The 21,267-nt window shown below is 56.7% G+C and overlaps 2 protein-coding genes across 11 annotated transcripts in view; both read left to right on the top strand.

The window, feature by feature from the left end:
* Snapc4 (small nuclear RNA activating complex polypeptide 4) overlaps positions 1–11,724 on the top strand; it is a 24,055-nt gene extending 12,331 nt beyond the window's left edge. For 5 of the 9 annotated variants that reach the window (XM_074052825.1, XM_074052826.1, XM_020183531.2 and 2 more), the window contains 11 exons: positions 178–272; positions 1,480–1,559; positions 1,857–2,345; positions 3,121–3,204; positions 3,312–3,561; positions 3,875–3,945; positions 4,604–4,714; positions 5,310–5,337; positions 5,889–7,528; positions 8,533–8,656; positions 9,427–9,702. In XM_074052825.1, coding sequence (XP_073908926.1) covers positions 178–272; positions 1,480–1,559; positions 1,857–2,345; positions 3,121–3,204; positions 3,312–3,561; positions 3,875–3,945; positions 4,604–4,714; positions 5,310–5,337; positions 5,889–7,528; positions 8,533–8,649 — 2,965 coding nt within the window. In that variant the 3' untranslated portion in view covers positions 8,650–8,656; positions 9,427–9,702. Of the gene's footprint in view, positions 1–177; positions 273–1,479; positions 1,560–1,856; positions 2,346–3,120; positions 3,205–3,311; positions 3,562–3,874; positions 3,946–4,603; positions 4,731–5,309; positions 5,338–5,888; positions 7,529–8,532; positions 8,657–9,426; positions 9,703–10,105; positions 11,341–11,631 lie in introns of those variants that run through there. The other 4 variants (XR_012440684.1, XR_012440683.1, XM_074052828.1 and 1 more) reach the window with 4 other exon arrangements.
* On the top strand, positions 11,591–21,267 carry Card9 (caspase recruitment domain family member 9). Of its 2 annotated transcripts, XM_074052835.1 has the most exons (13): positions 11,591–11,724; positions 13,128–13,330; positions 13,769–13,906; positions 14,643–14,947; positions 15,061–15,240; positions 15,353–15,496; positions 15,811–15,936; positions 17,871–18,062; positions 18,574–18,615; positions 19,003–19,048; positions 20,277–20,353; positions 20,805–20,878; positions 20,976–21,267. In XM_074052835.1, exons 2-13 carry the CDS (start codon positions 13,147–13,149, stop codon positions 21,073–21,075), a joined length of 1,608 nt encoding a protein of 535 aa, XP_073908936.1. In that variant the 5' UTR covers positions 11,591–11,724; positions 13,128–13,146; the 3' UTR covers positions 21,076–21,267. The 2 variants fall into 2 exon arrangements, with proteins under 2 accessions (XP_073908936.1, XP_073908937.1); XM_074052836.1 differs by lacking the exon at positions 11,591–11,724 and having other exon boundaries at positions 13,198–13,335.

Genomic DNA, 21,267 nt, shown 5'->3' with positions numbered 1-21,267 from the left:
TCTTTCTACTTTCTTGGTGGGGTCCCTTAGAGCACAAAAATACTAAGTTTTGGAGAAGTCAAGTTTATTTTTCCTGGGTCTTTGATGTCATGTGTAAGAAGTCATTGGAGGGATAGGGACAGCAGTGAGAGGGATCTTGGTGATTAAAATGTCCTTTTGGTCCCTCATCACTTTTAGCTACCTCAGAAGGTTACACTTCAGCTTGAAGAAGGGGCGGTGGAGTGCTGAAGAGGAGGCGCAGCTGATGGAGTTGATAGAAAAACACGGTGTTGGTGAGCACTGGGGACAACCACCCTTTCCAGAAGGCCTGCAGCACTTTGGGGCCTAGGGTATGCGTCGGTCCTTGGCTGCGCCTTCCTTGCTGTCACCCAGGTGGCAGTGGGTCTCCCCATTACACAATTTGTTTTATTTACTTACTTATTCTTGGTGCTACGAATGGAACCCAGGGTGCCGTGCCTGCTAGGCAAGTGCCCCGCCACGAGCCACGTCGCAGCATCCCATTAAAATTGATACACATTCACTGGAAAAATTCACAAGTGCAGATGTGCAGAAAGAGGAGGAATTGCATAATTCATCTCACCCCAAGATAAGCGCTGTTTGCTGTGAGCGCTGCCCACTGCTTTCTCTGCAGATGGTCTTTCTAGGAAAAGGCGTGTCACTGTCGGCAGCTCCTTTCACCTGGCTGCACCAGGTGTGCAGCTGTGCAGCTGTGCAGCTGTGCTGAAGAGAACTGCCTGGGTTATACCTAAGTTAACCTTGTCGGGACAGACTTTTAATTTTTTTTTCCCCAGTACTGGGGTTTGAACTTGGGGCCTACACCTTGAGCCACTCCACCAGCCCTTTTTTTATGATGAGTTTTTTCAAGATAGAATATCATGAACTGTTTGCCCAGGCTGGCTTTGAACCACGATCCTCCTCATCTCTTCCTTCTGGGTAGTTAGGATTACAGGCATGAACCACCAGCACCTGGCTTCAGACATTAGATTTCCCAGTTTTTGCTCTCTGTCTGAAATGAGCTGAGGTTTTACATCTAAATCTTGTTCACATTAGTAATAGCTTAAGAATAAACCTAGCTGTGGTATTGCTTGGTTCGAGGATATTCAAAATATGAAGGATTTTGTTACCTATTGTCACACTGCCCCATAAAGGCAATGTCCAGTGTCCTGCCTGCCAACACAATGTGAAAGGAACATAGCTTGTTAGAGACATCTGGTTTGGAGTCTGGGTGTAGCAAATACATAAGAGCCTTTTGAAAACATGGGGCGATGTCTCCTTCCTGATCATATTTGCCAGAACTCCCAAGGGCTGGGTCATCCAAGAGATGCAGGTGCATCAGCCTTGCTGGGTACGTGGGGATGTGCAGGAAGTCCACCCTGATGGCCCCGCCTTGGCCTTCAGACTTTGGGCCTTCCCAAGCTGAGAAGCTGTGTCATAAAGGCAAGCAGCGTGAAGCAGTTCCTTGTGGTTTTTCCTTTATAGGTCACTGGGCAAAGATAGCTTCTGAACTACCCCACCGATCAGGCTCCCAGTGTCTGAGCAAGTGGAAAATCATGGTCAGGGTGAGGCATTTGTTCCCTTTTGGAGCTTTACTGGAAGTCAGACAGAAGCCTGTCACCTGTGGGACTTGTTGAGTGGGATGAGGGACTAAGGGTGATGTGTGGAGGGAGGGAGGGCTGTATGGTCTCTGGTCCTGGTATGTATCCTTCCTGAGGCCAATGGCAAAGACCTGCCTCATGGGCCGCACACTGTGCCCTGAAGGCATCCCTGCTTGGGGTTTTCCCTAAGGGCTATCTTGCCTGCCTGTTGTCCTTCAGTCGGGTAGCCCAGGCTTCAAAGTGGTCCTTTCCTCCCCTCAGAAGAAGCAGAGTCTCCGGAGGCGGCGGCAGAGGCCCCGTCACAGTGTCCGGTGGAGCTCCAGCAGCAGTGGCAGCAGTAGCAGTGGGGACAGCAGTGGCGGTCACAGCAGCAGCAGCAGCAGCAGCAGCAGCAGCAGCAGCGAGGACTCCGAACCAGAGCTAGAAGAGCCCCAGGAGGGTGGCAAAGTGTTGCTGTCCCCACCATACACAGTGCCAGACATTGACCTGTGGGTTCCTGCTAGGCAAGGCATCAGCCAGCCACTGAGAGAAGAGGCAGGTTGCTGCCCAGGACACTGTGCTACCTCCCCCTGCCCTCCCAAGGTGTCCAAAACTGCCCAGGGTCGCCACAAGGAAGTTTCCACCATAGCCTCTGCCCCTGGAGAGGAAATGAGCCAGGCACAGATGCATTCCAGGACACACAGCACTGTCCCAAGAGGCACCCAGTTGCTGAGCACTCACCCATCAAGTGGAGAGGCACAGACCTGCAAGGTGGGTTCCAGGTGCACCCCAGAATGTGTGCAAGGGGAAAAGCCGGTGGTCACTGAGGCAAGCACTCTGTGACAAGATGGCAACCTGGTCTCTGGCCTAGCCACAAGCCATTTCCCCTTGGTGCTCCTTAGAATGTGCTGCTTCAGGCTGATTTCGGGATTGCCCAGGGACAGAAGCCTCCTTTTTTTCCAACTTACTTGCTTGAAGGCCGCAAGGAGAGTTACTTCAGGGGCATAGCTGAGTGGACACTTAGACTTGGAGGCGTTTCTGATACTTTTCACCCCCAAGCCAGGGGTAGGGGGAAGGAATTGGGAAGAGCCCCAATCCAACCTGCAGGATCCCAAGTCTCCCTGTGCATCTTCAGGGTGTTGGGGTCCTGGGTGGGGCACAGTTCTGACAGGTCAGGAGTAGCTGTGCAGGATGCATGGGCTAGTCTGGGGGTGGGGTATACAGTTCCAGCTCTACAGATGGGGAGAGTATGTCCCATGGCCTTGGCCACCACATGAGCCACAGCCTCTTCTGGAGAGGGAGCTGCTGGTGACTCAAGAAACTGTTGGTGTCCTGGGAGCCAGTCCCTGGGGATATACCACCTCCTTCCTTAGGGGCAAGTCTTGCCAAAGCCCACACACTAACTATAGTGGACTTACTTCTCCCAAGTAGTAAGTGGTGCCCACAGCTTATACTTTGGTGGTCTGGGCAAGGAAGGGGTCCAGGGCAGCTCAGACATAAGGCCTGTGCAGTGGTTCTGCCATATTGTCTCCGATCTCCTTGTCAGGACAGGCAGTGTGTGCTAACGGTGCCCCTGGAGACCATGCTGAGGGTGCTCAGGACCAGCAGAGCCACCCGGAGCCACAGTCTGGTGAGGGCCTGAGCGCACGTGCATGTGGGAGCACCGCTGCCACCCCACCCTGGTCTGAGTGGGGACTGGGAACCCTGGCCAGGGCCTAGGTACCTTTCTCCTTGCAGAAGGAAGGTCTGAAGCAGCCGGCTCTGTCTGACTCACTCCCAGGGCCTGGCCCTGGAGACCACATGGCTGGGCCCCACCTGCGGCGGCTGTGGCGTGGATCCTTTCGGAACAGGCAGAGGCGCCAGAGACATGCTCTAAACTGGAGGTTCCTTGAGCGCAGGCTTCTGTTGGCCATGACGCCCTGGGTGGGTGATGTCACCCTGCCTTGCACACAGGCTCCCCGGAGGCCCAGGGCAGTGCAGACTCACGGTACTACCTAGGGCTCCTTGGGGGTGGGGAGCAGGGATAGGAACTTGAGTGCTTCTTGCTTGTGGCAGGGTGGTCCCTTAGGGGATTGGCCTCAGCAGGGGAACCTTGGAAAGGCAGGCACACCTGGGTCCAACTCAGGTGAGGGTCAGATGCACCTGTCCCCAATGCTTTTGAGGAAGAACAGTCATGCCAAGCTTTCTTGCCAAGGAAGGGGGAGGCTGAATATGGTGGTGTTTGGGTGGTGAGGGGGTTTAGAGAGACTGCCTTCTGCCCATTGGTGAGGCTAGCCTGGGAACATGCCCTTCTCCCCCAGCCGATGGCATCAGGACGCAGCTGGAGCATGCCCACCTTGCCAGCACCCCAGTGTTTGCACTGTTTATCCAGGTGAGCCCTGAGCAATGCTGTGTGTTCTGCTTTGTTCTTCTTGGTTCACTCCATAAAGGCCATTATCTAGGAAGGTGTTTTGATCCTTGAAAACAGTTTTCCTGGGCTGGTGGAGTGGCTCAAGTGGTAGAGTACCTGCCTAGCAAGTATAGGTAGGCCCTGAGTTTAAACCCCAGTGCCACCAAAAAGAAAAGGAAAGAGTTATCAAAAAAGTATATAGCTGTGATCAACATCCAGTTGATTTCCAGTGTTATAAAACACTGGAAATGTTTTATAAAAAGAAACAGTCTCCTGGTCGTGGCCTGCAACTTTCAGGGGTTAACATGGAAGGGGCGGGGACAGCTAACCAATCAGTGTTTGCCATCCCATCAGGTTAAATGGTGCCCTGGGAAGGGAGCAGGTATCTGGGCCCTGGGTTAAAGTGGAAGACGAGGGGAGGATTGGGATGGGTCTAAGGACTCAAGTCCAGGCTGGGTTACATGAAGTCATCATGGCCTCCCTCATAGGGCTCCAGCCAGACTGTGAGGACTTGGATCTGCTCCTGAGAGCAGCCATGGTCAGGTCCAACCTCCATCCCACTGACGCCCTTGGTGCCTGGGCCCTGTGTATGTTGTGGGAGTGGGGGCCGTGGAGGTTCTCTTACCCCTATATGTCTCAGCTGCTGCAGATTGACACTGCAGGCTGCATGGAGGTGGTTCGAGAGAGGAAGGCCCAACCACCTGCACCTCTCCAGCCTGATGCTCGGGGCCCACCACCACGTCTTCCACAGGTAGTGGGCACTGGGGGTAAGAAGCAAAGGTGAGAGCTGCCTCCCCAGCAGTACCCAGCTCTCCTGTAAAGGGGGAATTCCCAGGCTCCTGTGGAGGTGTGGGTCCATCCCCTAGAGCAGCCCCCACTGCACCTCACTCTGCCCTGATGCACTCCCTCCAGGGAGCCATCTGCATGCACTAGAGCCTGAGAGGCCTAGTGCCAAATCTTAGGCAAGTATAGGTGGAACAGAGCTCAGCCAAGGCTATCTGGGAGCTATTGGGCACCATTTGCTTCAGGTACTAAATGCCTATGAGCTCAGTCAGCAAAAGGCCTCACCCTGAGGTGACACTAAACTAGAGACCAATTAAAACTCTGGTGCCCATGGGCCACAAATTCCACATTGTGCTGACTGCTCATGGCCAGACACCTGCAGGCCAGACTGCACTAGGAGCCTGCAGCAGCAGCAGTCCCTGAGCTCTGTGCAGAGATAGGCAGCTCCAGTGCTTGGGGCCTTCCCCCACTGCAGGAAATGGTGAGGGCTGTCTGGGTGGGAACAGGTGGTGGGGCCTAGTAAGGATCCCTACTGGCTAACTTTCCTCTTTCTTCTTTCTCAGGAGCCCTCTAGTACCCAGAACACCCCAGGTACCAGTGCCCCATGCTTTTCTCTATTTTGGTGGGAAAGGCCATACACACTTGTCATGCATTTGAGCTGCAGTCTCCCAGCAGCACAGCCTGTGGCCCAGGCTGAGAGCAGCCTGGAGCTGCTTGGGCTTCCGCCTGCTGGCACCCAGTAGCCACCCCATGCCTACAGACCTGGGAAAAGCCTTTGGTCCTGAAAGGACAGTGCTTTGTCACACAGTATGGGGAGAGCAATGGGGCCCAACAGTCCTGGTTTTAAAAGTGCTTGAGGATTAGGCACTGGTCCTAGGCTATTTGTTATTAAACAGGCTGGGCTGCCCCAGGCATCTGCTGCCCTGGCTGTGAACAGAGCACTTGGCTTTGGGAGGCCGTGAGGTAGGAGACCTGGGAAGAGGCAGCTGGAGCTTCTCTTAGCCTATGGCCAGACTCCTATGCCTTCTGTCCAATAGCTGCCCACTTGCAGGCCTCCTGATGTCCCTGGACCGGGTGTCTAGAATTCCCCAGAAAGGCAGGTGTCTGTCCTCTCATAGGCTGCCTCTTCCCAAATGTGCTAGCTCAGGACACTATGAAGAGCTCCAGCCACAGAGGACGCATGCAGTTGGACTCCTGCCAGGCCAAGTCTTCCTCCCCACAAGTCCCCACGCCAGCCCTGTGTGGTCCCCGGCCCAAACCCAAGACTGTGTCTGAGCTTCTTCGTGAGAAGCGGCTCCGTGAGTCCCGTGCAAGGAAAGCCGCCCAGAGCCCTGTGGCTCTCCAGCCCCAGCTGCTGGTTTCCTCATCTGTGATCCTCCAGGCCCCTCTGCCACTAGCTTCCCAGAGTCCCACAGCCACAGGACCTGGCATCCCAAGCATAGCGCTGTCTGGGCCTGCAGCTCCTGCAGGAGCCATTGCAAGCTCTTCTGGCTCCTGGCAGGAGCCTGGGACTTCAGCCAAGAATGAGAGGCCCATGGGACTGCAAGCCCTGCCCCTTACTCCAGGAGCCCAGGACATAGCCTCTGCTGCCTTCAGCTCTCTGGTCCAGAGCCCTGTGAGCTGCCCTCCAAGCAGTTCAGGACAATCTCAAACCCCTGCCACATCCCAGAAGCAGAACCTGCCCAAGGTCCTACCCTTTCTTCCCATAGCCCCTAACCCTACTCAGCTGCCCATGCAGCCCCTCAGCCTGATGCCTTCCCTGGACACAAACAAGGGTGGGTTGCCCCTGGCAGCCAGCATCCCCCTACCCATCACCTTGGTACTTACAACCCAGGGGTTGCTCCCTGTGCCAGGGCCAGCTGTGGTGGGCCTCCCCAGGCAAATGGGGACCCCTGGCCCCACCGGGCTGTCAGCAACAACACTGCTACAACCCCCCACAGAGACTCCCTCTTGCCCTCGGCAACCTCCAGTCAGTGTGAATACAGAGACAGCCCCCCCAAGGTGTTCCCCATCCCTAAGCCTTGCAGAAGTTGGTGGTGATATGCCCTGTGCCCTTGGGGAGGCCCAGGTTGCCAGGGAGATATCCGTGCCAACAATGTTTTCCCAGGCTGACCACCCGGAGGCAGAGCTCCCCTGTCCCAGCCAGTTGCCTATTGATGGCAGCCCTGGTCCCAGGAGTAATCCAGGAGGGACACCAAGGTCTCCCTCAGGGTCACCAGAGCCACAGGGGTCTCTGAGACTAGAGAGACCACCCCCACCTGGACCTGAGAAGGGGACACTGGACCTGCAGCTGCTCTCCCAGGAGAGCGAAGCAGCCATGAGGGAGTGGCTCAGGGGCCCACAAGGTGCTTGTGTGCCCCAGCTAGATAGCATGCTGCCCTACCTACCCCCAACCCTCTGTAGCCTGCGCGTGCTGTCCAGCCTCCTGCTCTGTAAGAAGGCCTTGGAGCACAAGGCAGTTTCCTTGGTGGCCAGCAGGGCAGCTGGAGCCAGACCTGAGCCTCAGGCTGGAACTCTGCAGGCCTTGCTGGGGGTAGTGCAGAGGCAGCTGCAGGACAACCCAGCCTACCTCCTATTAAAGACACGGTTTCTGGCAGCCTTTACCCTTCCTGCACTCCTGGCCACTCTGTCCCCATGTGGTGTCCATACCACCCTCTCAGCCATAAGGGTGGGCCCTGAGAGCGAAGATGAGGACCTCTTGGGTGAGCTGGGGCTCGAGGACAAGGTCAGGCAGCTGGGCTGCACATCCAGCAGAATGCAAGTGGCCACAAGCCCCGTCCAGGTAAGGGTGCTGGTCCCTGCCCTGATTCTATAGCAGGTGGGCCATGCAGGGTCTCACTTGCCTGCATGTCAGGCTTGCTGGGAGCATGAGCTGGAGCAGGTAGAAGTTGCCCGGCAGGGCTGGCAATGAGTTTCTCAGGGAGGAAGCTTGTGTAGCCCGCTGACATGGGACTTCTGTACAAAAGCCACCTCTCTTGGGCTGTGGGCAGCAGAAGAGGCAACTTGCCTCTGAGGCAGGACCCTCCTTACATGGTGACCATGAGTCTGAGGGAGTTGCTTAGGCCATATCCCCACTGCAGGCACAGCAAAGGTGGCAGCTGCCTTCGTCCCCATTCCTCTGGATTGAGTTTCTTCCAGGCATCTCTTGCTCATAAAGCGTTCTCTGAGCTGGGTGGGCAAGACTGGTTTCCTATTTCCCCAGATAAGCCTTAGAACAAAAAGTGTGTGTGTGCGGGGGGTGTGGGTGTGGGTGTGGGTGTGTGTGTGTTGGGTGGTGGTGACTGTATTTCGTGTTCTCCCAACTACATCCAGGGAGTCCTCACAAGGCCTCTTTCCCCTTCCAGGGGGCGTCTCAGACTTCTGCGCCAAGCCAGAGGGGTTGTCTAGGCCCTACAGGGGTGGAGTGGGCATATGGGGCCTCCTTCCCCTGGGCTGAAGCAAGGCAGAAACTACTGCCACAGGGGAGCAATACTTATCACTGCCTCACTGACCCTAATCCCAGGGGTCAGGAGGTTAGCTACCTGGGCACTGCTTAAAGGAGGTTAAAGACTTCCATGTGAGGGAGAAAGCCACAATAGCTGGGACCCACCTTGGGTACAAGGAAGGCCTGTGATGGCAGCCTCTTGGTTCAGCACAACCTATGTGCCTGTCCTGGGCAAAGATGATCCCAGGAACTGCCTGGTGTTTGGTTTAGGAGACTGTATTCTCACAGCCCTTCTCTACCTCATCCCCTGCTCATCATGACTGGGAGGTCATTTTGTCTCCCTTACCTGGGTCTTATTTCAGGGAGCCCCAGACCCTGGTGAAGGTTCTGCCCCCTCCCACCTGGATGCTTCTGATGAACTTGACGTGCTCAGGACCCGGCATGCCAGGCATACCCGGAAGCGGAAGCGGATGCCGTGAGCAGAAGGTGAGTTCCTAGTGGAGGGTGTCACCTGGCAACTAGGAAGAAAGGTGGGCATCCAGAATGTGGTACCCTCCCTCTGCCCTGCTTTGGGACACTTGAGCTGGAGCCAGGTGTGATGGGGTTAACTGGGTGTGCTGGGCCTGAATGGGCAGGTCTGAGGTCATGGAGGCCCTTCTGGGACATTAATCCACCCTCTCCATCATCCCCCTACCCTGGGCTCCATACCAGTTTCTCATACTTCCTTCCTGCTGGCTTCCTCTGGGCCTTGACCCGACTCCCTTCTGCCTAGCCCTACTTGCCCAACTCCTTTCCCTTCACTGGAATCTCAGAAATGCCTTCCCTGACCACTCTTCTAAGGTGACACTGCTGGTGCCCACTTTCCACACACACAGCCCACTGTTTCTCCATGACCACAAGCCCTTAAAAGCACTTTGCTTTTTGCTGCTGGGTCCCCAGGTCTGGGACAGTGCTACCTGGTGGGCGAGGGGGTGGTCTGAGTCAGCAGGCCCAGAGGCAAGAGCTTTCCCGTGACTGCAGGGTGGTTCCCAGGGAAGGCAGAGAAGGAGAGGTATCGGGACCACCAGGGGATTTCTAGGATGTTCCAGTCAGACTTCTGTGAAGCCCTCTCTGAGCAATGGCATCTGTCCTCATGTGGCACAGTGCTAGCTTTAGGGCAGGTACTCTCAACAACACTGGCTGTGGGGTTTGGCGGTGCGTCCTGGAACCTGCTGGGGTCAAGGTTCCCCTACTGTTAGTATGTTCCTGTGTTTTAGGACAAGGACTCTCGGGGCCCAGAGCCTACCCTTACTCCCAGCAAGAGGCAGGGCTCACCCCTGTCCAGGAGCCCACCACATCCCCACAGGAGGAAGTGGCTAGAAGCCAGGGAGCTACTGACTGACCCACAGACTGACCTCTGCCAGCAGCGGGTAGGAGGATGTGACGACAATGGCTCTGCGGCTCATGGGCCTGGCTAGGCCCTAAGTCCAAATCCAGATACCTGAAGGAATAAAGTAGATGTTTTATTTTTTTAATTAAAAAGCAGGACACAGGCTTTTGTGGTTTTGTTGTCTTGAGGTATGGGCACTTACACCCAGAGCTGCCACCAACCAGAATCAGGTCACCAGTCAGTGCCTAAACTCTCCTGGCAGTCAGCCCTGGGGACACACGGAGTGCCGGCCAGCTCTGCCAGGGTCCTCAGTGCCTCCTGTGCACTGGGCTTCTTCAGGCCCTTGATCCCGGGGACCCTGAGCCTTGCCAGAGGGCTTGGGAGGATGGAGAAGCAGCTCCTGTTCATTTTGTGTCCCGTGCCTCCCCAGGCAGGGTCCCTGGGACTGCCTAGCTGGCCAGTTACAGCCACAGTGCCCTTCCCCTCATAATTGCTTATGCACAGACCAAGCCCCGCCTCCATCTCTGCCCCTTCCCTTTTCCCATGTCCTTATTTTCATGACATAGGTTTCCTGTTATCCCAAACCTGTGGCTCTTCTATGGACTTTGTTCTTGGAGTATGCTTGTCTTCCTTTTATGGAAAATGTCCAACACAGAGAAGTAAAAGAACAACCATGCCTACCCTGGTCCAGGTGCCACCATCAGTCCACCATGCTGCTCGTCCACCCCAGCAGATGGCCTGTTGTGCACACAGCTACCATTTGCAAGTGTGCCCTGTGTGTCATCTTGCCATTCTCAGTGACCAGTTTTCCTTGTGCCTTCCTCTGACTTTGAGTTAGAGGCTTCATACTTAATTTCCACATTTGGGGATATTCCAGACACCTTCCTGCTACTGATTCCTACCTTAGTTCTGATACTGCCTTTTAAGAACACAGCATGAGAAAAATACCATCATCTTTGTTTTTACCACCTGGTGAAACGCTGTGCTTTGAGGGACTTGCGCCCCCTCTCTGCAGTAGGAATAAAACCCTGGAAAGCTCCTGCAACCAATGCGGAGGCTCAGGTGGGACATGGACCCCAGCAGTGCAGCTCCCCAGAGAAGACTCCTGACTGCTTCTCAATCCAAATATAGGGCTACTGCCCTTCCTGCGGAAGCCAGCAGAAAAGCCAGGCTGCCACTAAAGGTCAGAGACCTACACTTTGTACCTGCCACCTCCGTAGCTGTTGCCTCTGCCCTACCAGTCAGGCTAGGCAGCAGCATGGTTCAACCAGCTACACCGGTTCAGGTGGAGCCTGGGATTTCCTGTGCCCATCTTGGGGACGAGGCTTCAAGGGCTGCCCTGAGGTGGAGGGCTCTGCTGCCCGTCATCTGTGGGCATTAGCCAAGCTTGCCCTTCCATTAACAGCCTTCTGAAACTGGCTGCAGGGCTTAGGGAGCGGTTCTGAGTCCCCATGTCCTGGTGGAGAGGGAGCATGAGGATGCCCAGTGACCGTGTGGAGGATGTTAGAGGGGTTCTTTGCCTTCTGGGAGGCTTGAGTGTGCTGTGCCAGCTGGACGGGGTTAGCAACAATGTGGAGCAAATAAGGCAGTGCCTCTGGCAGACTGCAACAGCCCCCTGAGCCCACCTGCCCTCCTGAGTGCCATGCGGTGGTCTGCCAGCCCTTGTATGGCCAGAGCATGTGCAGGCCAGACTGTGCAGTGAGTTCAGGGTTGGAGCCAAACTCCCTGCCTGTACCTATAGGCCTGACCATGGCTGCTGGAAAAGCCTCCTGAAGATTGTGTCCAGGTCAAAGTGGGCTGGGTAAGTGAACTGGCCTCCTCCAACCCCAGGAAGGTTTTTGACCTCCCACGATGCTAGGTGTCCATGAATCTGGGTGGCCCTAGGCAAATGGGCAAGCGGGAAGGCTTCTCTGCTCTCCAGAGGGTTTCTACTTCCCTCTGCCCTGCCCCTGGGTCTGCCCTGCCTGGGCGAATCAGAAATCAGGCCAGCAGGGACTGTTCCCTGTGGGTGGACTGGCGGGCCTCTGTGGTGTTAAACCAGAACCCATCAGGAAGTGCAGAGCCTCCCTCACAGGCTCCACCCTCTGTCCAGCCAGGACTGCCAGCAACATTTCAACAGGACACTCTGGAGGCAAGCCCACGGCCAGGACAGTCCTGCTGGCAGGTGGCTCTGCAAGACCCTGAGGTAGGCTCGGCTGGGGCCCTTTCTGAAAGGTGGCGGGGAAGACCATGGCACTCCTGCCCTGAACAATGCCTCAGAGCCTTAGCGACCATAGCCAGGGGCTCCACTGTTCTGCCCTGCCTTTCACAGCCTCTTGGTATATACATGTGCACTTTAGGGGAATGAATGATGAGAGTTCAGTGTGGGACCATGTGGCTTTGGGGCTAGAAAGGTGGGCAATAGGTCCAGAGTTCAAGGATTGTCCACAAAGACACTGAACTAGATGGTGACAAGATGCAGCAGAAAACTGAGAAATTCCTCAGAAGAACAACCATGTCTCTACAGCCAGGGACCAAACTCCTCTCGACAACACCAGTGTTTCCCAGGGGTTGGATGCTGTGTGCGGGGCCTGGGTCGGGGCTTGGTCTCCGTGGCAGAGGGAGGCACAGATGTGTGACTGTAATGGCTTCCATTGGCTCAGGCTTCACCTGTGCACACACAGAAGCAATGGGTAATTCCAACATAGGTGGTCCCCTCTTCTAGAGCTGGACTGACCATTCCCGAGTATGTGGCCCGGGGACAGGCCTCATCTGGACCCCAGGGATGACTGGTGCCCAGCACCTGAGAACTAAGAGAAGGAGCCACAGAAGCTTTCCCAGACCATGGGCGACACTGCCATCCCCTCCCAGTGTACCTGGACCTGTTGGGGGTGACAGACGCACCCCTGTGACAGTGATATTGGTAGCTGCCAGAGAGCTGTTGCATCATCGGCTGGTGGCTGGTGGAAGGATAGGAGGACAGGGGCCTGTTGGGGAATGAGGAAGTCCTACACAGCCTGGCTCCTTCACACAGCAAAGTAGGAGGGCCACCAGCCGACCTGCCTCTCACCCCAGCCTGGACACTGCCCTGCCAGGGTCCACAGCCACAAGAGGTGGTGCCAAGCAGGGCAGCCCCCAAGAGCAAAAGCTTCTCCCACCTCTCACTTTGATGGGTAGGAGGTGACCACCCCTATGGCACCAGGGCTTGTTGGGGTGTCCAGGAGCAGTGTTTAGAGGAAGATCATGGTTCAGAGGAGTGTATTCTCTTAGGCCCCACCCGTCCATTCCCTGACACTTACCCAGGTGACTTGGGAAGAGAGAAAGCTCAAGGTGCCAGAGAGGTAGGCAGGGACTCAAGAGAGATGAGGAGGGCTGGAGGGATGGTCAGAAGAGGAAGAGTCACTGTGCCTCTGCCATTCCCCTGGGAATTGGTCATAAAACTGGGGCGATGAGGCTGAGCCCCCCCCCCCCCCGCCTCAGATGTCCTTGCCCGGAGCTTTGGCTGGGCACCACAGGCCCGGGTCTTAGTGTGGACTGACTGCTTGTGGAGAGGGTATCAGGAACGGGGTGAGAGCTGGGAGTTCACCTGAGCTGCTCCTCCAACTGCAGCTGCTGGCCTGCTGAGGCCATGTCAGACTACGAGAACGAGGATGAGTGCTGGAGCACCCTGGAGAGCTTTCGGGTGAAGCTCATCTCAGTCATCGATCCCTCACGCATCACACCCTACCTGCGGCAGTGCAAGGTCCTCAACCCCGATGACGAGGAGCAGGTGCTCAGCGACCCCAACCTGGTCATCCGCAAGAGGAAAGTGGGTAAGGTACAGTTCTCCCCACCAGCAGGTTCTGGGCCCCCAGCTCCCCTAAAAGCCAGCCTGGGGTGACTGCATGCTCTGTCTCCCCATCCCACAGTGAGCTGCATGTCCATCCTGAGCATATAGATGGGACTCCCCCCACCCCCCTTCTATCTGCTGAGGGCAGGGACAGTGGGGTACCCATCACTGCTGAGACCCCTGAGAGGCAGTGGGGTGGTTGGGCAGCATTTTGTCCCCATGCTAGACCAAGACTGCTTCATCCAGTGCTCCAGACCACTCGGCCAGGTGGGGTCCATGTGGGGTGAGGGTGGAGGCATCTAATGCCTGGGGTCTCCTCCACTCAGAGTGCATTCCCCCTGAGGCCCTCACAGGTGCCTGCCACGACCCTAGCCTACCCTGCACCCCACCCTAGCCCCCAGCCCACCTCTTCTGCCTATAGGTGTGCTCCTGGATATCCTGCAGCGGACAGGCCACAAGGGTTACGTGGCATTCCTTGAGAGCCTGGAACTCTACTATCCGCAGCTGTACAAGAAGGTCACGGGCAAGGAGCCAGCGCGTGTCTTCTCCATGATCATTGGTGAGGGGTGCCAGGCGGGTTGCATTGAGGGTGAGGCAGGTATGGGGGTGGGGTGGGGTCATAACAGGCCCCACACCACCAGGCCTGCTATGAATACGCTGGGGAAGAAAATACTGTGTGTGAACCTTGCATGGGAAGGGCAGCAAAGATGGTGTGTGCCAGTAGGGTGGTGTCCCTGGTGGTTGCTCTTAGCCACTTTCAGGGTCTGGGTGCCCTGCGTGGTTGGGGTCCTGCTGGCCTCCATAATGGGAGCACCTGGAGAATGGGGCCCCTCTGTCCTCCCAGCCTGGGACTATTCACCCAAAAGCAGGTTTGACCCCTCTGAAGTCCCTGTACCCCAGGCCTCAGCCACTGCCAAAGGGCAGAATTCTGCAGTTTCCAGGAGGGCAGAGGAATGCCATCCTGACCAGATAGCCATGTCCAGTCTTTGTTCATCTCATTAAGATTCATTATAAAAGTAGACAAAGAGTGGTGGTCCAAGACTTGGTGCAGTGGCCCCTGCAGGGGAGTTAGAATCTGAAGTCCCTCTCTTCCACGAGGAGCAGCGGAATGGGCCTAGTAGGTGTACTCAGCTCTGAGGAAGCCTTCTTGTTCAGCTTTCTCTCTGTGAGAGTCCAGGAATGCCAACTTGCCAAGCTCGAGTTGCTGGTCCTCCAGGGCTGGACAAGGCCAAGGTGCAGAGCTCTGTGGGTGACTGCTGAGGGCTCCGTCTGACATGGCACTGCCCGGCCCACAGATGCATCAGGGGAGTCAGGCCTGACGCAGCTGCTGATGACCGAGGTCATGAAGCTGCAGAAGAAAGTGCAGGACCTGACAGCGCTGCTGAGCTCCAAGGATGACTTCATCAAGGAGCTGCGTGTGAAAGACAGCTTGCTGCGCAAGCACCAGGAGCGTGTGCAGAGGCTCAAAGAGGAGTGTGAGTCCTATGGCCGGGAACTCAAACGCTGCAAGGACGAGAACTATGACCTGGCCATGCGCCTGGCCCACCTGAGCGAGGAGAAGGGCGCTGCGCTAATGCGGAACCGAGACCTGCAGCTTGAGGTGAGGACATGCCCCAGAGCCAGGGAGTCCTGCTTGGCCCTGTCTGTGGGTGTGACCCAGCAAGCCCTGCTGCCGGGCCTAAAGGACACTGTGGTTGACTGGGCCATCTGCAGGTCGACCGGCTCAAGCACAGCCTCATGAAGGCAGAGGACGACTGCAAGGTGGAGCGCAAGCACACGCTGAAGCTCAGGCATGCCATGGAGCAGCGGCCCAGCCAGGAGCTGCTGTGGGAGCTGCAGCAGGAGAAGGCCCTGCTGCAGGCCCAGGTGCAAGAGCTGGAGGCCTCTGTGCAGGTGGGGCTGCCAAGTGCACACCAGCAGGGTCGCCTCTTTGAGCAGTGTGGGGAGGGTCCAGCAGGGCGGCACGGGCCTCCCCAGCCAGGCCATTGCCCTTCACCATCCTCAGGAGAGGAAGCTGAACAGGAACAGCCCCTACATCCAGGTGCTGGAGGAGGACTGGCGCCAGGCACTGCGGGACCACCAGGAGCAGGCCAACACCATCTTCTCCCTGCGCAAGGACCTTCGCCAGGGCGAGGCCCTCCGCACCCGGGTACGAGCATGGGGCAGATGGACACCGGGCCTGGGGAGGCCAAGCCAGTGGCCACTGGGACCTGCATGGAAAGCAGGTTTTGGGATTTCCACTCAACACCTTTCCTTCACCCACTCCTGGAGATGTAGCCCTCTTGTGCCCACCCCTTGCCCGTGTTCCCTGTGGCCAAGTGGTGGCCATGGTCTCTGAACCTGGCCTGCTGTGGTCTGTGGTCCCCTCATCCTAACTGGCTTGACCATGTGTGCCCGTGAGTTCTGGCCACCGTGGGGCCAGGTGGTGAGGGTGACTGGGGCTGAGCAGCCACCCTCCTACAGTGCATGGAGGAGAGGGAGATGCTTGAGCTGCAGTGCCTGGCCTTGCGCAAGGACTCCAAGATGTACAAGGACCGCATCTCGTCCATCCTGCAACAGATGGAGGAGGTTGCCATTGAGCGAGACCAGGTAGGTGCCACATGTGCATGCAGAGATGAAGATGCAGGAGACAGGAGGGAGCCATTCCCCATCCATATGGGCCTGCAGAGTGACAGCTTTGGGACAGTGGTCAAAGGTTTTTTTTTTTTTTTTTGGAGGTACTGGGGGTTGAACTCATGACCTTACACTTGCTAGGCAGGTGCTCTGTCACTTGAGCTATGCCCCCAACCCTTTTTGCATTAGTTATTTTTTAAGTTAGAGTCTCACATTTTCTGCCTGGGCCATCCTAGACTACAATCCTCCTAGTTAGACCTCCTGCCACCATGCCTGATAGCTTTTTGCTTGGGCTGGCCTTAAACCCACTGGCCTAGCTTGGTCAACGCATTTTTAAATGACAAAGGTGATGCATGCTTATTTTAAAAATGCAAACAAAAATGTAAGGTGGCTCAAGCCTGTAATCCTAGCTGTTTGGGAGGATCATGGTTTGAGACAAGGCCAGGAAAAAATTTTGTGAGCCACCCCCCCTCTCCATCCCAACCAATAGCCAGGCATGATACCACTTACTGCCATCCCAGCTACCACAGGAAGTATAAAATAAGAGGGTCATGGTTCAGGCTGAGGGGGCTGGGGTGGGGCAGAGCAAGACCCTATCTCAAAAATAACCAGAGGAAAAAGGTTGGAGGTATGGCTCAAGCAGTAGAGCATAGAGCCCCTACCTGCCTAGCAAGTGTGAGCCCAAGTTCAAACCCCAGTACCACAAAAAAACTAAAAAAAGAAAGAAAACAATAATGAAGTTAAGAAGTTAATACCCCTTCTCTTCAGCTGCAGCCCACTCAGCCCACTCACCTTCCATTACCTCTGGACCCTCGCTTCCAGACCTTTCTCAACACTGCATTTGTAGTTTTGTCGTAGACATCTTGTTTTATAGAAACGGAAGCTTTCTATATATTTTGTTTTACAAGTAGCTTTTTTAACTTAAAAGAAATCTGAGGCTTTGGCTGGCTGTATTCCTACGAACAGAACCGGTCATTCTAGTCAAAGAAGATGCTTCAGCCAGGTGGTGCTGGAGGTCACAAGGCAGTGTGTTTCAGGAGCCTTGAGCTATAGATTCCTGGAGCCACACAGTAGAGGTGGGAAAACTTGCTAGTGGAAGAGGAAGTGTCTAGCTGTACCCTGATGGGGTTGTTGGCCGGGGAGCTGGTGTTGGTTCCCAGGCACAGGGTACTCCTGAGTGTCGGGGAGCACCGTCGGCTCTGTCCAGGTGGTCCAACCATGCCCTGGCCGAGTCTTCCTTTTGCTTAGGGCTTCATACTTACAAACAGGTGCTCCTGCTTGTGTGGTTGTTTGAGCCACACCTCCATTCCATTTTGCTCTGGTTATTTTGGAGATGGGCTCTCATGAACTATTTTCTCAGGCTAGCTTGGCATCACAGTCCTCCTGATCTCAGTAATTAGGATTACAGGCAGGAGCCACTGGTGCGTGGCTTGCCCTGGACACTTGATGGCCTCCCACTCTGTTTGCTGTGTATGTGTGGTGTGAGGGGGCGCATCAGGGTTCTGTCCTTATATGTAATCTGTCCCTCCTCTGCTTGCACATCCATCTCTCACACTTTAGGGTCCCCCAGTGAGGGCCAGGCATGTACAAGCATGATGTTCATTTTAGGGACTCTTAAACAGCTATTGATGGGTTTTGATCATTGAGCATGGAGATTTTATCTTCTTGCTTTTTTAACCTGTCACCGCTTTCCATTGTGAGCTTCCATTATTTTGACAATCCCCCACCTCCAATGCCGATTGCCGAAAAGGAACAAAGAAGGAAGAGGCCTACGCTGGCCGGTGCTGTGCAGCCCTGCCAGGAACGCTGCTAGTGGTCAGGGACTGTGCTGTGAAAGGAGCGCCAAGAGCCTAGGAGAAAGGTGAATGGCCTTGTTCCCTGTTGAGGCATGTTCTGTGCTGTCCCCATAGGCCATGGCCTCTCGGGAGGAGCTGCATGCACAGTGTGCCCGGAGCCTTCAGGAGAAGGATGAGCTGCGCAAGCAGATCCGGGAACTGGGGGAGAAGGCTGACGAGCTGCAGCTGCAGCTGTTCCAGTGCGAGGCCCGGCTGCTGGCTACCGAGGGCAGGCTCAAGCAGCAGCAGCTGGACTCGCTCGTCTTGGTGGGCCTCTGGCACGGGGGGCAGTCCTGCAAGTGCAGCACCATGACCCTGTCTGGGGGGCTGTGAGGGACCTGGGTGGGACATGGGGCAGGCCCATCCCCAGAGAGGCTGTGCAGCCTCAGGGCAGCCTTGGTCCGGTCCTGGCATGGCCAGTGCCCTGCTGGTAGTCTCAGCAAGTCCCTAGGCCTGCAACACTCTTTCCCAATGTGGAGTCTGCTCATTCTCAAAAGTGCCCTCCTCATGGTGGAATGAGAGCTGTAGATGTAGCTCAAGGCCCAAGCAGCAAATGGAACTGCTGGACAGTGGCTGTGACCAAGTGCTGACCCTCAGGTGGACTGGTAGGGTGGAGATGTTGAGGAGGAGGAGGATAGGCATTCTGGGCAGGGGCTTGCAGAGAGGGGGCTTCCTCAAGATTGGGGCTAGACAGAAACCCTTACCATGCCCGGCCTACCCTATGCCTGGGCTCAGAGCTCCCACAGCCTGCTGACTGGCCCCTTCTCTGTGGCCACAGAGCTCCGACCTGGAGGACAGCTCACCCTGCAATTCCCAGGAGGTGAGTGTGGCCCCAGAGTGGGTCCAGGGCAGGCTCCCCCAGGACTCCCGAGACCACGGCCCCACACTCATCATAGGGTCCTGCTTTCCTGAGCTGGGCAGTCCCCTCTTCTGTGGGCTGAGCAGAGGCAAGAGTGCTGGCCTTTGTTTGCTGGAGGTAAAGTGAGGTGAGGGCAGTGCCCGCTCGCTGGCCCTCCATTTGGAGCTTCATGGCCAGGCTCCCTCTACTTTGCCTGGCCTGGCTGGGGACCCTGAGTGCCTGAATTCTATGGCAGTCGTGGCTGGGCCTAGCTGAGTGACAGGAGCTGGGCCAACTGGGTGGGTCATGTCCTTTCCTGGAGGGACAGTGGCAAAAGGCTTAACTAATGTCCTGTCTCTTCTTTGGAAGCTCTCACTGCCCCGGGACCTGGAGGATGCCCAACTCTCAGACAAAGGTGAGTAGGCAAGGGGCACACCATGCACTGCATGGGGAAACTGAAGCTTAGTACAATGAGTTATCAGGCCAAGGACACCCAGACAGCAAGGAGAGAACAGGATTCAAACTTGGGGTCCAGTTGGTGGGGTCTGTGGCCAAGCAAGGACAGGTTGCCCATGGGACAGCAGGAATGCAGAGTCAGACAGGGCTGGCCCCCCACCCTACCAAACTTCCTCCTGCAGAGAGAGGCAACAGTGAGCTAAGGTCCAGATGCACCTGGCGAGAAAGTGAGGACAGGATTGTAGATGCACCAGCTACACACAGCACTGGGCTGCCAGGCAGAATCCCTCCTTTGCTCATTTTATACCTGGATTATTATCCTAAAGGCAGGACTTGAGGGGCTGATCATGTCAGGGACGGTGTCCCCAGAGGTCATGAGGATCTGGGGAGGGTTCTCCTCTAAAGGCGTGGGTCAGGTAGAGGTGGAACAGGCCCACTGGAGGGAGGAGGAGGGGCCCCTGGGAGGGAGGTTGCGTGGGAAGTCAGACTTCCTCAGTGCAGCCTGACCCCATCCTCTAAGCAGAGGCAAAAAGGGAAGAAGCAGTAGTGGATGGAGAAGTAAGGGGCTGGGCCACCCGCCACAGCCCTAAAGACAGAACTTGAGGCCACCAAGCCTGATTTGGACACAGAGGTGGGAGGACCCAGGAGCCAGCTGGTACTCCCTTTCTGCCTGAGGGGTCTGAGTCTTGGCCTGCCCAGGCCCTGATGTATTCTGAGAGGTCCAACCATCTGGAATATTCAGATCTGCTGCTAACTGTTGTAGTACACTTATCCTTGCCTCCAGAGGCCCAGGATCCTCCACTGTGGCCACTGCCACCATGCGCCTGGGAGCCACCATCCCTGAGAATGCTGCCCAGTGACCAGGGACTCGGCTCAGCCTGTCCAGGCTGGGGCACAAGTGGGCGAACTGTCCTGCGGTCCAGGGTCCTTCCTGTCCATGTGCCCTTGGTTGCTTGAAGGCAGCCAGCTTGGGAGGCTGGGGGTTGATAGTAGCAGTGCTGACCTGCGTGGAGGAAGGCAGAAGAGACAAGCAGGGCTTCTAGATGCAAAGCCCTCAGTGGACCCACCGGGGCATCTCAGGAGATCTTCCACCACTGGTCCAGGATGGTGCCTTTGTGCTGCGGGCAGGGGAGGTAGTAGCCATGCTGGCTGTGGGCAGGACCCACAGGTACAGTGCTCCTTTCCAGGTGGCCAGGCTGATGGGGAGAGTGCGGAGCAGCCCCTTGTGGCTCTGCAGAAGGAGCAGCTTTCACTGACCCCCCACGTAAGGCTGCCTGGGGCCCTGCTGGCCTCAGTAACTGCTCTCAGGGAGCGGGGAAGCCTCTACCTGGACCCTGTCCCAGGGGTCCCTGAACAGCTGGGAGGATCACAAGGTCTTTGCAGGGGGTGGGACTCCTCCCTTAGAGACACAGACTTGGGGCGGGGCTTGGAAGGTAGGGCAGCCGCGAAAGGACACCCCCTTTCTGGCCTCTTGGGGCCTTTGCCGCTGATGCAGCATTTACCTGAATGGGAATGAGGCTGCCTTGCCCCACTGCACAGGAGTCCTCGAGCCAGAGGGTCACGTGCTTTGTAGTAGCAGGATCCCGGGCCAGAGCCGGCTGGCCAGAGGGCAGCCCCACGTCCTGTCACCTTGGGTGCAGCAGGACCCATGGCTAGGTGGGCTCGGCCTCCCACCAGTTGAAGTCCCAGTGTGGGAAGGCCTTGCTCCTCTGCAGGAGGGCCCGAGCGGCGGGGAGCCCCCGGAGAAGGAGAGGCGGCGGCTCAAGGAGAGCTTCGAGAACTACCGCAGGTGGGCAGGCGGGCAGGCGGGCAGGCGGGCAGGCGGGCAGGCGGGGCGGCCTGCGGGCAGCCAGGCCCACCTGCCCACGCCCCGCCGCATCCCACAGGAAGCGGGCGCTCAGGAAGATGCAGAACGGCTGGCGGCAGGGCGAGGGGGACCGCGGCAACACCACCGGCAGCGACAACACGGACACCGAGGGCGCCTAGCTCGTCGGGACTTCCCGCCTGGGGCCTCCGGCGGCCTTCGCAGGCCTTCGCGCCGTGGCTGACCTAGCCAGGGCGAACGAGCGCGCACCGATCTAATTTTGAAAGGATGCTCTGTTTTTATTGTACGTTACACACGTGTTGCAAAAGTGCTGGAAAATGGAGCTAAGCGAATAAAAATGACCACGTCGGGGA

The sequence above is a fragment of the Castor canadensis genome, chromosome 13, assembly GCF_047511655.1.
Source record: "Castor canadensis chromosome 13, mCasCan1.hap1v2, whole genome shotgun sequence".
NCBI classification, from domain to species: domain Eukaryota; kingdom Metazoa; phylum Chordata; class Mammalia; order Rodentia; family Castoridae; genus Castor; species Castor canadensis.
This window is presented reverse-complemented; position numbering and strand designations above follow the sequence as displayed.

What these genes read in the sequence shown, in the direction of transcription:
- Card9 (XM_074052835.1), top strand. Translation starts at nt 13,147, where the DNA reads ATGTCAGACTACGAGAACGAGGATGAGTGCTGGAGCACCCTGGAGAGC. An exon ending in GCGAGGCCCTCCGCACCCGG is followed by an intron (nt 15,497 to 15,810) that starts GTACGAGCATGG and finishes ACCCTCCTACAG; the next exon opens with TGCATGGAGGAGAGGGAGAT. An exon ending in AGCTTTCACTGACCCCCCAC is followed by an intron (nt 20,354 to 20,804) that starts GTAAGGCTGCCT and finishes GCTCCTCTGCAG; the next exon opens with GAGGGCCCGAGCGGCGGGGA.